Source organism: Lissotriton helveticus, chromosome 9 (assembly GCF_964261635.1).
Source record: "Lissotriton helveticus chromosome 9, aLisHel1.1, whole genome shotgun sequence".
In the NCBI taxonomy this organism is placed as follows: domain Eukaryota; kingdom Metazoa; phylum Chordata; class Amphibia; order Caudata; family Salamandridae; genus Lissotriton; species Lissotriton helveticus.
The window spans coordinates 547,820,916-547,833,406 of record NC_136070.1 but is presented as its reverse complement, the minus strand read 5'-3'; the positions used below and the strand labels follow the sequence as shown (position 1 = coordinate 547,833,406).

Genomic DNA, 12,491 nt, shown 5'->3' with positions numbered 1-12,491 from the left:
ACTTGCCTGAGTGAGGTAGTGGCAATTAAGAAAGCCACCTTCCACGTTAAGAATTGCAGTTCGCATGAGTGTAGAGGTTCGAAAGGAGGTCCCATAAGTCTGGTACGTACTTTATTTAGAATCCAGACTGGGGAAGGAGGGTGTCTTGGAGGGATCACCCTTTAAGACCCTCCATAAAAGCCTTGATTGCTGGTAATTTAAACAGTGAAAGGGGTTGCCTGTTTTGAAGGTATGCTGCTATAGCAGCTAGGTGTAGTCTTATGGAAGAGTATGCTAGGTTGCATCTTTGAAGATGCAGCAGGTAACATATAATATTTTGTATGGAAGCATCTAATGGGTTGATTTGGTTATTGTTGCAGTAAATAACGAATCTTTTCCATTTAGCTGCATAGCATGCTCTAGTAGTTGGCCGTCTTGCCTCCTTGATAATGTTCATGCAATCAGGAGGCAAGTTAAGGTATCCGAACTCTAAGACTTCAGGAGCCAGATCGCTAGGTTCATCTGATTGGGATCTGGGTGCCTGATTTCTCCATGGTTCTGAGTTAGAAGATGTGGAGCGAGGCACAGCCTTTGAGGAGGAACTACTGAAAGCTCCAGAAACGTTGTGTACCATGGTTGTCTCGCCCATGTGGGAGCAACTAGGATTAGCGTGAGTGACTGTTGCCGCAGTTTGCGTGAACCAGCGGAATCAGCGGTGCTGGGGGAAAAGCGCACGCAAATCTGCCTGACCAGTTCGTCCATATCGCATTGCCTTGTGACAATGGGTGTGGGAACCTGGCGGCAAAGTACTGGCATTTTGAGTTTTCTGTTGTGGCAAACAGGTCTATCTCTGGGTGACCCCACTCTTTGAAGAATGGCAGGAGAACTTGGGGGTGAATCTCCCATTTGTGTAGTTGTTGGCTGTGCCTGCTGAGCAGGTCTGCTATCAGATTGTCTTTCCCTGGAAGGTGTTCTGCTAGGAGAAAGATGTCTTTTGGAATTGCCCACTTCCATATGCTCTGTGCCAAGTGGGAAAACTGTGGAGAGTGTGTTCCTCCTTGTTTTTGGATATAGTACATTGCGGTCATGTTGTCCGTCCGGATCAACACGGTCTTGCTGTACAAGTATTTCTGGAATGCTTTTAGGGCTAAGAAAATCGCTAGCAACTCTAGTTGGTTGATATGTAGTTTCTTTTGTTTGGTTGTCCAGAGCCCTTGTACTGTGTAGTGAAGGAGGTGGGCTCCCCATCCTGTTAGTGATGCGTCCGCTGTCAGTACTAGTTGTGGAACCGGCTCTTGGAACAGTCGCCCCTTGGAAAGGTTTAGTGGGTTCCAGGCAATAGCCATACTGGATAATTTGTCTCACCCACCTGTCCGTGGTAATTGTGTTCCAGACAGGTAGGAATTGTTGCAGTCTGCCTCCGACCGGTGTTAGGTGGTCTGGAGGTAGCGTGATGAAGTCACTGTTTTGTGGCAGTGGAGGCTCTGGTGTTATTGCCTCCACGTCCTCTTCCCTTATTATTGTTTCCCCTATAACCTCCTCTATTGGAGTTTTTTGTAAAGGAACTTTGTGTGTTACCTTTATATGATGATGAGGTTTGGAAAGTATTGCCTCGTGTAGCTGCCCTGTATGAGGAGCGTCGAAAGGAACTTCTGTGTTGCTGAAACTGCAATGCTCTCATTGACTTTGCTCTTTCTGTGTCCTTCTTCATTTTATCTAAAATGGTGTCGACAGCAGGGCCAAAAAGGAAGTCTTGATTGACTTGCTGATTAAGAATGGTGGACTGCACCTCATTCTTAAAGCCCGAGATACGCAGCCATGCATGTCGCCTTAGTAAAACACTAGTGTTAATAGACCTGGCTGCGGTATCTGCTGCATCAAGCGCACATTTGATGGATGCATTTGTAATGAACTTTCCCTCCTGTATGAGGTCATCAGCTTGAGCTTTAAAAGGTTTAGGTAGGTGTTGCATTAAGCTTTCAAGCTGGTCATAGTGTGCCCTGTCGTAACAAGCTAGCAGAGCTTGTGTATTGGCAATCCTCCATGAATTAGAGGCCTGTGCTGCTACCCTTTTACCTGAGGCTTCTAGTAGCTTTGATTCCTTATCGGGGGGGAGAGGCTTCCCCCGTAGTTTGAGAATTGGCCCTTTTGCGTGTGTTTGCCACTACTAGTGAGTCTAACGGTAACTGCCCTCTGATGTAGGTAGGGTCTGTAGGGGCTGCTCTATACTTTTTCTCAATCCTGGGATTGATTACCCGTGCCCTAGCTGTATCTTTAAATATGTCAGGTGCGTGTTTTAACACTCCCTTTAGCATAGGAAGTGTTCTGACACTTTTTTCTGAAGTAGGGAAGGTGTAAATTAAGAAGTCTTCTTCTACAGGGTCATTATGCATATCTACATTGTGGTACTGTGCTGCCCTGTCTATCAATTGGTTGAAGACAATGGTGTCATCAGTAGGTGAAGGCTTAGTTGGATAAGAGGAGACATCAGGGATGGGATGGGTGTTATGAGGGTCAGTTGGCTCCTCCCATGGTTCATTTTGTGGCTCAGGATCCTGTGGATAATCATAATCAGGCTGAGGATCCTCCCCTGTGTTCCCCTCATTGTTCCCATAGTGAGAAGGAGAGTAAGGAGCAAAAGGAGTAGTAGGCATAATGGGATAGAAGGGAATGAAGGGTCTAGATGGAGAAGTTCCAAAGTCCTTCTTTTTTAGTGGAATAGGGGAAAGAGAGTCAGTGTCCAGTGGCCTTTTTTCCTGTGCAGGATTGTGACTTTACCAGTCTCAGGATTAATATATATATTTGCCTGGTCGTCTGTTGGATCAGGATGGAAGAGTTCTTCCTCCACTGTTCTTGGTTGTGACTTTATTGGGTTGATAACACCTTCTGCTTCGACGACCTTTGGTGCCTTAGTGCTTTTGTTTGGCACGGGCCCTTTTTTCGGGTCGGCGGTTGTTTTTGGGTCCACCGGGTCTTTCGGTTCGACATGTTTCTTGTGCTCGACAGTCTTTTTTGGTTGATTGTCCTTTGCCGAGTCGATGGTCTTTTTAGGATCGACAGGCGTTTTCGGAGCACTTGTCTCCGGGTCGATAGCCTTCTCGGCCGGATTATAGGCTTCGATACGGCACCCTTTCCGTCGGCGACCTTCTTTGGCTCGGCGACTTTTGGCACAGCCAGCTTTTTTGGCTCGACGTCTTTCTTGGTGTCTGGGCCCTTCGGCTTGGTGTCCTTTATGGGCTCGACGGCCTGTTTGGGGTCGGCGCCCTTCGGCTCGACGGCCTTTTTCGGGTTGACAGTTTTCTTCGGGTCGACGCCTTTAGGCTGCACGGCCTTCTTCGGGTCGACGGGTTTATTTGAGTCGACGCTTTTAGGCTGGACAGTTTTCTTCGGCTCGACGGCCTTCGGGTCGACGACCTTTTTAGTCTCTGGAACCTTCTTTGGGATTGCGGTACTTGGCCCTGAGGTCTCGGAAGGCTTAGGTTTCGGTTTCGGAGCCGAGCTGGATGGCGGGGCTGGCGAATGTTTCTTTGGACCTTGGCTAAGGCCTTTGGGCGTTGCCTCGACCGGAGCCTTCGGTAACGGGGTAATTGGTGTCGGGGCAGTGTACTCACGATTTGCCCCGGTGGGATCTCGTCATCATAGTCCGAGTAGTCCTCGACGGTGACGATCTCTAGGTCCGAATCTGGAGCCTCTGGAAGTTCTTGGTCATCATCGAAGATGTTGTCCGGTTCCGGTGCCTGTCGCTGCATCTCTTGCCTAGCGGCCCGTCGATTCTGTATGGTTTTCTTAGACCGAAACTAGGCGCAGGCAGGGCAGGTTTCTTCCTTATGTTCTGGAGAAAGGCACTTGTTGCATACTGAATGCTTGTCAGTATGCGGGAACTTTGAGTGGCATTGTGGGCATCTTTTAAACAGGCTCCTTTCCATCGACAGCAGGCCCACCTGGCGTCGAAAAGGCCCAACGGCAAGCGTCGACGACCGATTCAAGATGGAAAGCTTTATCGAGTCAATTCAATTTTTGCTTTATTTCAATTTAAGTTGCAAATCATAAAAGCATACAGTAAAACAATCATATAAACATACACAATCTATTTACAAAGTTAACATTAAAAGCTTTTTACATTACAACTTATTATCCCTTAGTTAAAAACAATTAATAGCAAGCAAAATGAATCAGTTAAAAACTTTCCATGTTTGTATTAATATAAGTCAGAGCTAGCTTTTGTACAGTATTTAATCTAGTTTCGCTCGTTGACGAACAATACATTTAAGAAAGCTAACTATTACGAGAACTATTTGCTCCCCTTCCAGCAACTGCAAAAAGAGTAAGGCCGGACGACATTGTCTATAACCAGTGTGTCGTAGCAATGGAACAAGCCAATTTTTTCCTGAGATCATTATAAAATTTACAAAAAAGAATGGTATGCAGAGTGGATTGCAAAGAGAAATCGCCACAAGGACAAAGTACGAGATTCTGTGCCATAATAAGAGGAGTTCCACCTTCGCTAGATCCGTCAGATATGGGAGTCCCAACTCTGTGTGACAGGCAAAAGTATCCGTACTCCTAGGGACCGCGAGAAAGTACCTCAAAAAGGAATTTTCCACCCTCTGAATACTGTCCGTGGGGACAAAGCCCCAAAGACCCGCCCCATACAATGCCACAGAGAGGCATTTAGCTTTATAGATCATAATGATTTCAAGGGGGGCTCTCTTACCCAACTTCCTGGAAAAATAACAAGGGCTGTAGTAGTTCTCATAAATAGAAGTTTTCTGGTTTCTACTGCCGATTTCAAGGATAATTTATGATCTATCGTTATGCCCAAGTATGAATATTTCTGTGTGGTTGCTATTTTCTCTTGATTTAAATAGATACCTCTCATTTTACTTTTGTGGCCAGTACCTGCCCTCATAACAAAGGTTTTACTAATATTAATTTTTAGGTCAAGGTCTGCCATAAACGTGGAATATCTATTCAAGCTCTTTTGAAGTTTAAGGGGGGTGCGGGCCAGTATAACGGTGTCGTCTGCGTAGAGCAAGGCGGGTATTGGTCGGTTATTCACCACTGGAAGGTCCTGGCACCCCTTAATCATCTCTCTTTCCAATCCGTTGGTATATAATGTAAAGAGGAGGGGGGCCAGGACACAACCTTGCCTTACCCCTTTTTCTACTGCAAACTCTGCCGTCAACTCTCCCCCCACCCCGTAGCGCACCCTTGCTGTGGCATTTGAATAGAGTTCCCTCAGAAACTTGACCAGATTCGATGTCGCCCCCATATCCACCAGTAATGTCCAAAGTTTGGAATGGGAGAAGTCAAGAGGTACCGAACGAGAACAATAACGTCGAAGTCGAAGGCCGTTTGGCCTTTAGAAAAGTTTTGTTTCGATTCCGAAGTTAGAGTGTAGGAATAACATCCGAACCCAATGGCGGAAAAAAACAATCTGAGGATGGAGAAGATGCCCATGCGCACTGTAGTCCAGGGGAGGAGTCACCTTTCTCGTGATACTTCGAAGACTCTTCCAGGACAACAAAGTGCAATCATCCGGACCCAACACTAGGCGGCGATCTATGCACAGATATGAATTCAGCAGCCCACATGCCTCGAACATAAGATTGACAATGAAGCTAATCAATGTCAATGGGTGGGCCTAAAGCCCTTTTTAGACTTTTTTTAAATCATCGGAAGCAACAGCATATGTGATGTATCAGACAAGACCTAAAAACAAGCTGTCTCCATCTAAACATCTAGATCTAAATTGACTCCCCACGTAAGGACAGCCCTAATATAAAACTTAAGGAAAGAGTTGAAGATGCCCCACTTAAAAGAGTACTATTTCATGATGGTGTAACTCTTAGAAACCAGCTACCCCTTCAATCACACGCTGACTCAGTCTTTACCCAGGACAGTTTACAGCGCTCTGCGAACTTTCTGCTACAATTTGGCTTTATAAACACCACATACGGTAAAACATACAAAGACCACTGAGGTCTGGATACTTATTCTGTGTACCTGGAGCTGATAAAATAATCTTTGCAAAATGTTTCACTAGTACAGAAATGTACATTTCCATACCTGAATGTGGTTAAAAATAATTTAAGGTGGAGTCTGTGTCTATGTAGCTGAATCATTCAAGTTATGCCCGAGGCAGAAACAAGAGAATTGGAGAAAATAAAGTAGATGGCAGTGTCTGCAGGGAGGCTCAACACAAACACAGCACAAGCAGATCAGAAGTATTCTATTTTGTGTCACTGTGCTCGCTCTGCAAACAGAAACTGTTAGCGTACAACACTCTAGCACAGCAAACAGGGTCATTCTACTAAACATGTGGGTTTAGTGAATCTTTTACACAAATGGCTCCTATTGCCATCCCCTCCATCTTCTAGAGGATATCCCACCTTTGATTTGGCTTTCCCCTTCTTCTTTGGTGTATCCTCTTCATAATCTTCGTCATCCAAGTCATCAAGGAAGTCGTCTGGCTCCAAAATGCGCTACAGAGGGGAAAACAATAAACTGAATAAGTAAAGCCAGGAAGTGGATGTAGACAATGGATGATGCCATTCAAACAGAGTCCCCCTATTCTAGAATGAGATAGAAAGGGATAAAAAGATTACTGCAGACCATAACTAGAGATTCGTGATTGCTATTTTATGACTAATGGGGAGTGAGGCAGGAGACTGCACTCCTAGATTCTCCCCCACAAATCGCTGTGTCTGTATGTTCCATTGCATATGAACCATTACTACTAGAAGTAACACTTTTGTGTGCAATATACAGATTAAAAACATATTCCCTAGACTGACTTTGCAACTTCCACAGCTACAAAGAAAGATTCATATCTGAAGAGTTTTGCATTAAGGGTTGCATTGTAATCAGTTGGTCCGTATTGTGTGTTCTTGTTAATAACAAATACCTAATGTCAGAGTGACAACCAAGTAGTGAAAGACCGCCAGATTTGTTTACAAAAATTATTTCCTTGATGCTTGAGCAATACCAAAGTATTCAGGAGACGCCCTTTATGAAACCCAGACAAGAACATGAAGATAGTGAGACAGCCACAGGTCTGTGGGCGTCCACTGTTGAAGTAACCTTGAAAAAAAGAAACATTATTGCCTTCAGTTCTTCCTGAGGGCATACCATGATAAAAGTAGTTTTTTATGCAGTTGTTATATTTTCTCCCTCACATCAACACTGTTTCAATAACACTATTGGCTTGAGAAGTCCAATTTCTTCAACAATGAAAAATTACTCGGGTTGTAGGCGCTCAACTTTTTGACACCCACAATTAACTTAGTAGACAGTATTATACAGCCTATTATTAGCTGAGCCATCCCATCACTGATCTGAGAAGAATGTAATAAACCACACACTAGTGCATACATTGGTTACTCTAGATTTCTGGAAACAGCCATTCAATTTATTATAACAATTACTATAATAGAACCAATGGTTAAAAATAAACAAAACTCATTTCCAGTCATGTTGTGTTTTAAAAATTCTTGACATATAAAGAGAACATAATAAAACATGCTGCGAACAAGATAATATAAAACATTGCTTGCAAAAATAAGAAAAATGTTACTTACCAGTGTGCATCTGTTCTTGGCATGTAGAGCTGCAGATTTCTACCCTTTGCATTAGATCGCCACCTGGTATTGGGCTCGGATGATTGCATGTTGTTGTCGTCTTGGAAGAAGTCTTTGTCGTCACGAGATGAGTGACTCCTCCCTTGGACGATAGTGCGCATGGGCATCGGCTCCATTCTTAGATAGTTTTTCGCCATGAAGGGAAATGATGGAGTCAGTAGAAAGAAAGAAAGGATGTCCCTGCGTGTATATCTAATTAAGATAAAACTGGAACAGAGACAGGTCCCGGGGAGGGCATGTAGAAATCTGCAGCTCTACATGCCAAGAACAGATGCATACTGGTAAGTAGCATTTTCCGTTCGAGGCACATGAGCTGCAGATTCTACACTTTGTATCGATTGTGCAGCAGTGTCTCCCCTAGCGGTGGTCACCTGTGTCTGTTGCAGTAGTTTGAAAGAGAGTTTTAAGGACGGCTTGATCTACTGCAGCTTGCTGCTTGGCTTGCACATCAACACAATAGTGTTTAGTGAAGGTGTGTGTTGTAGACCATGTTGCTGCCTTGCAGATGTCTTCTAGGGGAATGTTCCCTAAGAAAGCCATGGAGGCTCCTAGTTTGCGTGTGGAGTGCGCTCTAGGAGGAACTGTTAATGTGAGTTTTGCTTTGTGATAGCATATTTGTATACATTTAACAATCCACCTTGCAATTCCGGATTTTGAAATGGGGTTGCCTTTATGTGGTGGAGAGAAAGCTACAAATAGTTCCTTTGATTTGCGAAAGGACTTGGTCCTATCGATGTAATAGAGAAGACCTCTTTTGACATCTAGTGTGTGTAAAGCTCTCTCTGCTACAGAGTCTGGGTTTTGAAAAAACACTGGTAACTCAACAGATTGGTTTAGATGAAAAGGAGTAATTCCTTTAGGAAGGAATTTAGGATTAGTTCTTAGAACCACCTTGTTACGGTGTAATTGTAAGAATGGTTCTTGTATAGTGAAAGCTTGAATCTCACTTACTCTTCTAAGAGAGGTAATAGCAACGAGGAAAGCTGTTTTCATTGTGAGAAATTGTAGTTCACATTTGTGTAAAGGTTCAAAAGGGGGTCCCATGAGCCTGGTAGGAACAATGTTTAGGTTCCACACTGGAGAGGGTGTTAACCTAGGAGGAATGATTCTTTTTAATCCTTCCATAAAACCTTTTATTCCGGGTACTCTAAACAACGACATATGTTGTCTGTTTTGTAAATGTGCGGCAATGGCTGCAAGATGTAAACGTATAGATGAATATGCTAGATTACATCTTTGTAAATGGAGAAGGTAACAGATAATATTTTGGATGGAAGCATCTAAAGGATCAAATTGATTATTTTTGCAGTAAATGGCAAATCTTTTCCATTTAGCAGCATAGCAAGCTCTAGTAGTAGGTCTTCTGGCTTCTTTAATGATATTCATACAGTCTGGTGGCAGGTTAAGATAACCAAACTCTAAGACTTCAGGAGCCAGATCGCCAGATTCAGTTGACTTGGATCTGGATGCCAATGTCTCCATGGTTCTGCGTTAGCATGGATGGTGTCAGAGACACTTTTTGGTGTGGAATTAGAGAGAGTTCTAGCAGTGTGGTGAACCACGGTTGGCGTGCCCATGTGGGAGTTACCAGGATCATTTTGAGAGACTGTTGTCTGAGCTTGCGTACCACTAGTGTTATTAGTGGTGTTGGCGGAAAAGCATACACAAATCTGCCTGACCAGTTCATCCATATCGCATTGCCCTTGGACAACGGGTGTGGAAACCTGGCGGCGAAGGTTGGGCATTTTGCGTTTTAGTTTGTGGCAAACAGGTCTATGTCTGGATAACCCCACTTGTGAAAGAATGGTTGAAGAACTTGCAGATGTAGTTCCCATTCGTGAATCTTTTGTGTCTGTCGACTTAACAGATCGGCTATCTGATTGTGAACTCCTGGAAGGTGTTCTGCAAGCAGATATATCTTTTGTGGAATGGCCCATCTCCAAATGTTTTGTGCGAGCTGGGACAGTTGCAGGGAATGTGTGCCTCCTCGTTTTTGTATGTAGTACATGGCTGTCATGTTGTCCGTCCGGATGAAGACAGCTTTGTTCTGAATGTGCACTTGGAAGGGCTTCAGTGCTAGGAAAATTGCCAGCAACTCTACGTGATTGATGTGAAGCACTTTTTGTTGAGCGGTCCATCTTCCCTGAATTGTGTGGTGGAGCAGATGTGCTTCTTATCCTGTGAAGGATGCGTCTGTTGTCAGTACTATCTGTGGAACAGGCTCGAGGAACGGCCGCCCTCTGGACAAGTTTTTGGTGTTCCACCACTGCAGAGAGTGATGTGTGCGGCTGTCCACCAACACCAGGTCTGTTAGTTGTCCTTGTGCCTGATTCCACTGATGTGCTAGACATTCCTGCAATGGGCGCATTTGCAGTCCTGCATATGGTACAATACAAATGCAATATGCCATCATGCCTATTAATTGCATGAACACTCTGGCTGGGAGAGAGTGTTGGTTTTGAAACCTTGTGACTAAGGCTTGAATGCTCTGTATCCTGGCTGGACTAGGATAAGCTAGAGCTAGTATTGGTGTTTATGGTAGCCCCTACGTATTGATGTACATGAGAGGGCTGTAGATGTGACTTGGTGTGGTTTATTGTAAACCCCAAGTTGTGCAGTGTTTGAATTGTGTGACATGTGTGTTGGACACACTGGTTGAATGACTTGGCTTTTATGAGCCAATCTTCTAAGTATGGGAAGACATAGATATGTTGCCTTCTGAGATGTGCTGCTACTACTGCTAGGCACTTTGTGAACACTCTTGGTGCAGTTGTGACCCCGAATGGAAGGACTTTGAATTGATAGTGTTGTCCTTCTATCACAAATCTGAGATACTTCCTGTGAGACGGATGTATAGGAATGTGAAAGCAGGCGTCTTTGAGGTCTAGTGTAGTGAGGAAATTGCCTTGTTGCAATAATGGGAGCACTTATTGTAAAGTGACCATGTGAAAATGGACTGAGTGTATGTACAGATTGAGAGGCCTTAAATCTAGAATTGGTCTTAGTGTCCCATGCTTTCTGGGTATTAGGAAGTAGAGTGAGTAGACCCCTGTGCCTTGATGTTGCAATGGAACTAGCTCTATTGCATCTTTTTGCAGCAATGAGGGAACCTCTTGTTGGAGCAGCGTTAGATGTTCTGTGGACATTGGACGCTGTCTGGGTAGTATAGTTGGAGGGGTAGCTGTAAGTTCTAGGCAGTAACCATACTGGATAATCTGTCTTACCCACTTGTCCGTTGTGATGGAATTCCAGACAGGTAGGAACTGTGTTAATTTCCCCCCTACAGGAGTGGTATGCTGTTGGGGGAGCTGAAGGAAGTCACTGTTTAGTGGTGGAAGAGGATCGATTGTTGTTGTTACCTCGACCTCTTCCCTTATTGTTATTACCTCTGTAGCCTCCTCTAAAGTATCCTCTATTAGAGGAGGCTTGTGTATTTGTTTTAAATTAAGCTGAATTGTCTGGTCCAGCCTGTTTGGAGCCTCCTCTGTATTAGGAGCGACAAAAAGAGCCTCTCGCTTGGGTAGACTGCAGAGCTCCCATAGACTTGGCTGTGTCAGTGTCTTTTTTCATTTTTTCAAGAGCTGTGTCTATTTCTGGACCAAACAATTGTTGTTGGTTGAATGGCTGATTTAAGATAGTAGTCTGGACCTCTTGCTTAAATCCTGAAATGCGTAGCCACGCGTGACGTCTAAGGAGGACACTGGTGTGTATTGCCCTGGATGCAGTGTCTGCTACATCTAATGCACATTTAATGGAGACATTTGAGATAAGCTTCCCCTCTTGTATGAGGTCATCTGCTTGTGCTTTGTATTGGTCAGGTAGATGTTGTAAGAGCTTCTCTAGCTGATCATATTGTGCCCTGTCGTATCTTGCGAGGAGGGCTTGTGTGTTAGCAATGTGCCATGTATTGCTTGCTTGGGCAGCTATTCTTTTCCCTGAAGCATCTATGATCTTTGATTCTTTATCAGGAGGTGGTGCTTCACCTGATGTTTGGGAATTTGCTCTTTTCCTAGCGTTTGAAACTACTAGGACATCTAAGGGTAGCTGTCCTTTAATGTAAGCAGGATCCGCAGGAGCTGCTCTATACTTTTTCTCCATCCTTGGGTTTATGATTCTACCTCTTACAGGATCTTTAAACACTTCTGGTGCATGTTTAATGACTCCTTTAATCATTGGCAGTATTTGCACAGATTTTTGGGATTGTTCAAAAATGTCTAGTAAAAGTTCTTCTTGTGCCTCAACTGAATGCATGGTGACATTGTGATAGATGGCAGCACTATTAATTAAGTGTCCAAACCCAATATTGTCTTCTGGAGGAGAAGGTTTAGATGGATATATATGTGGGTCAGGAATATCTGGTATATCCTGTGGGTTTGGATATTCCCAGTCTGGTGAACCTGTTGGGCATGGAAAAGGGTCATCTGGGTCTTTCCCTCCCCCCATGCTATACTGAACATCATCAGCATCTGAAATGTTTAAAGGTAGAGCAGTAGAAGGAGCTACAGAAGAAGGGTGCATAGGAGATGTGGCAGAGTCCTTCTTCTTGACAGGCACTGGAGGTGTAGGTGCTGTATCTGACTTCCTCTTCCTGTGTGGTGTGGTGGAAACATGTCCTGTTCTGGATCTATGTATATCCTTTTTTGCAAAGGATCAGGTGTAAAAAGCTCTTCTTCTTGAGAAATTGTTTTCAGCGCCGATTTTTTCCGGCTCCGGGCCTGGTTTTTGCTTGTCTTTAGCCTTAGGAGGAGTTGTACTTTTCGGCACCGAAGGTATTGTTTTCGGAGTCGAGGCCTGGTTCGAGGGCTTAGAGGCATCGGAATCAGGCTTTGTGGGTTTTGGCACCAAAGATCTTGGGGTTGAAGCAGGCTTCAT

At 44.2% G+C, this 12,491-nt stretch overlaps 1 protein-coding gene across 9 annotated transcripts in view; it reads right to left on the bottom strand.

The window, feature by feature from the left end:
• Window positions 1–12,491, bottom strand: part of DPF2 (double PHD fingers 2) — a 411,270-nt gene that overhangs the window by 242,531 nt on the left and 156,248 nt on the right. For all 9 annotated transcript variants that reach the window (XR_013601006.1, XM_078660438.1, XM_078660431.1 and 6 more), the window contains exon 5: window positions 6,372–6,464. Coding sequence is in view for 8 of the 9 variants with exons in the window: in XM_078660438.1 (XP_078516564.1) it covers window positions 6,372–6,464 (93 nt within the window). In the remaining variant the exon portion in view is untranslated. The remainder of the gene's footprint in view (window positions 1–6,371; window positions 6,465–12,491) is intronic.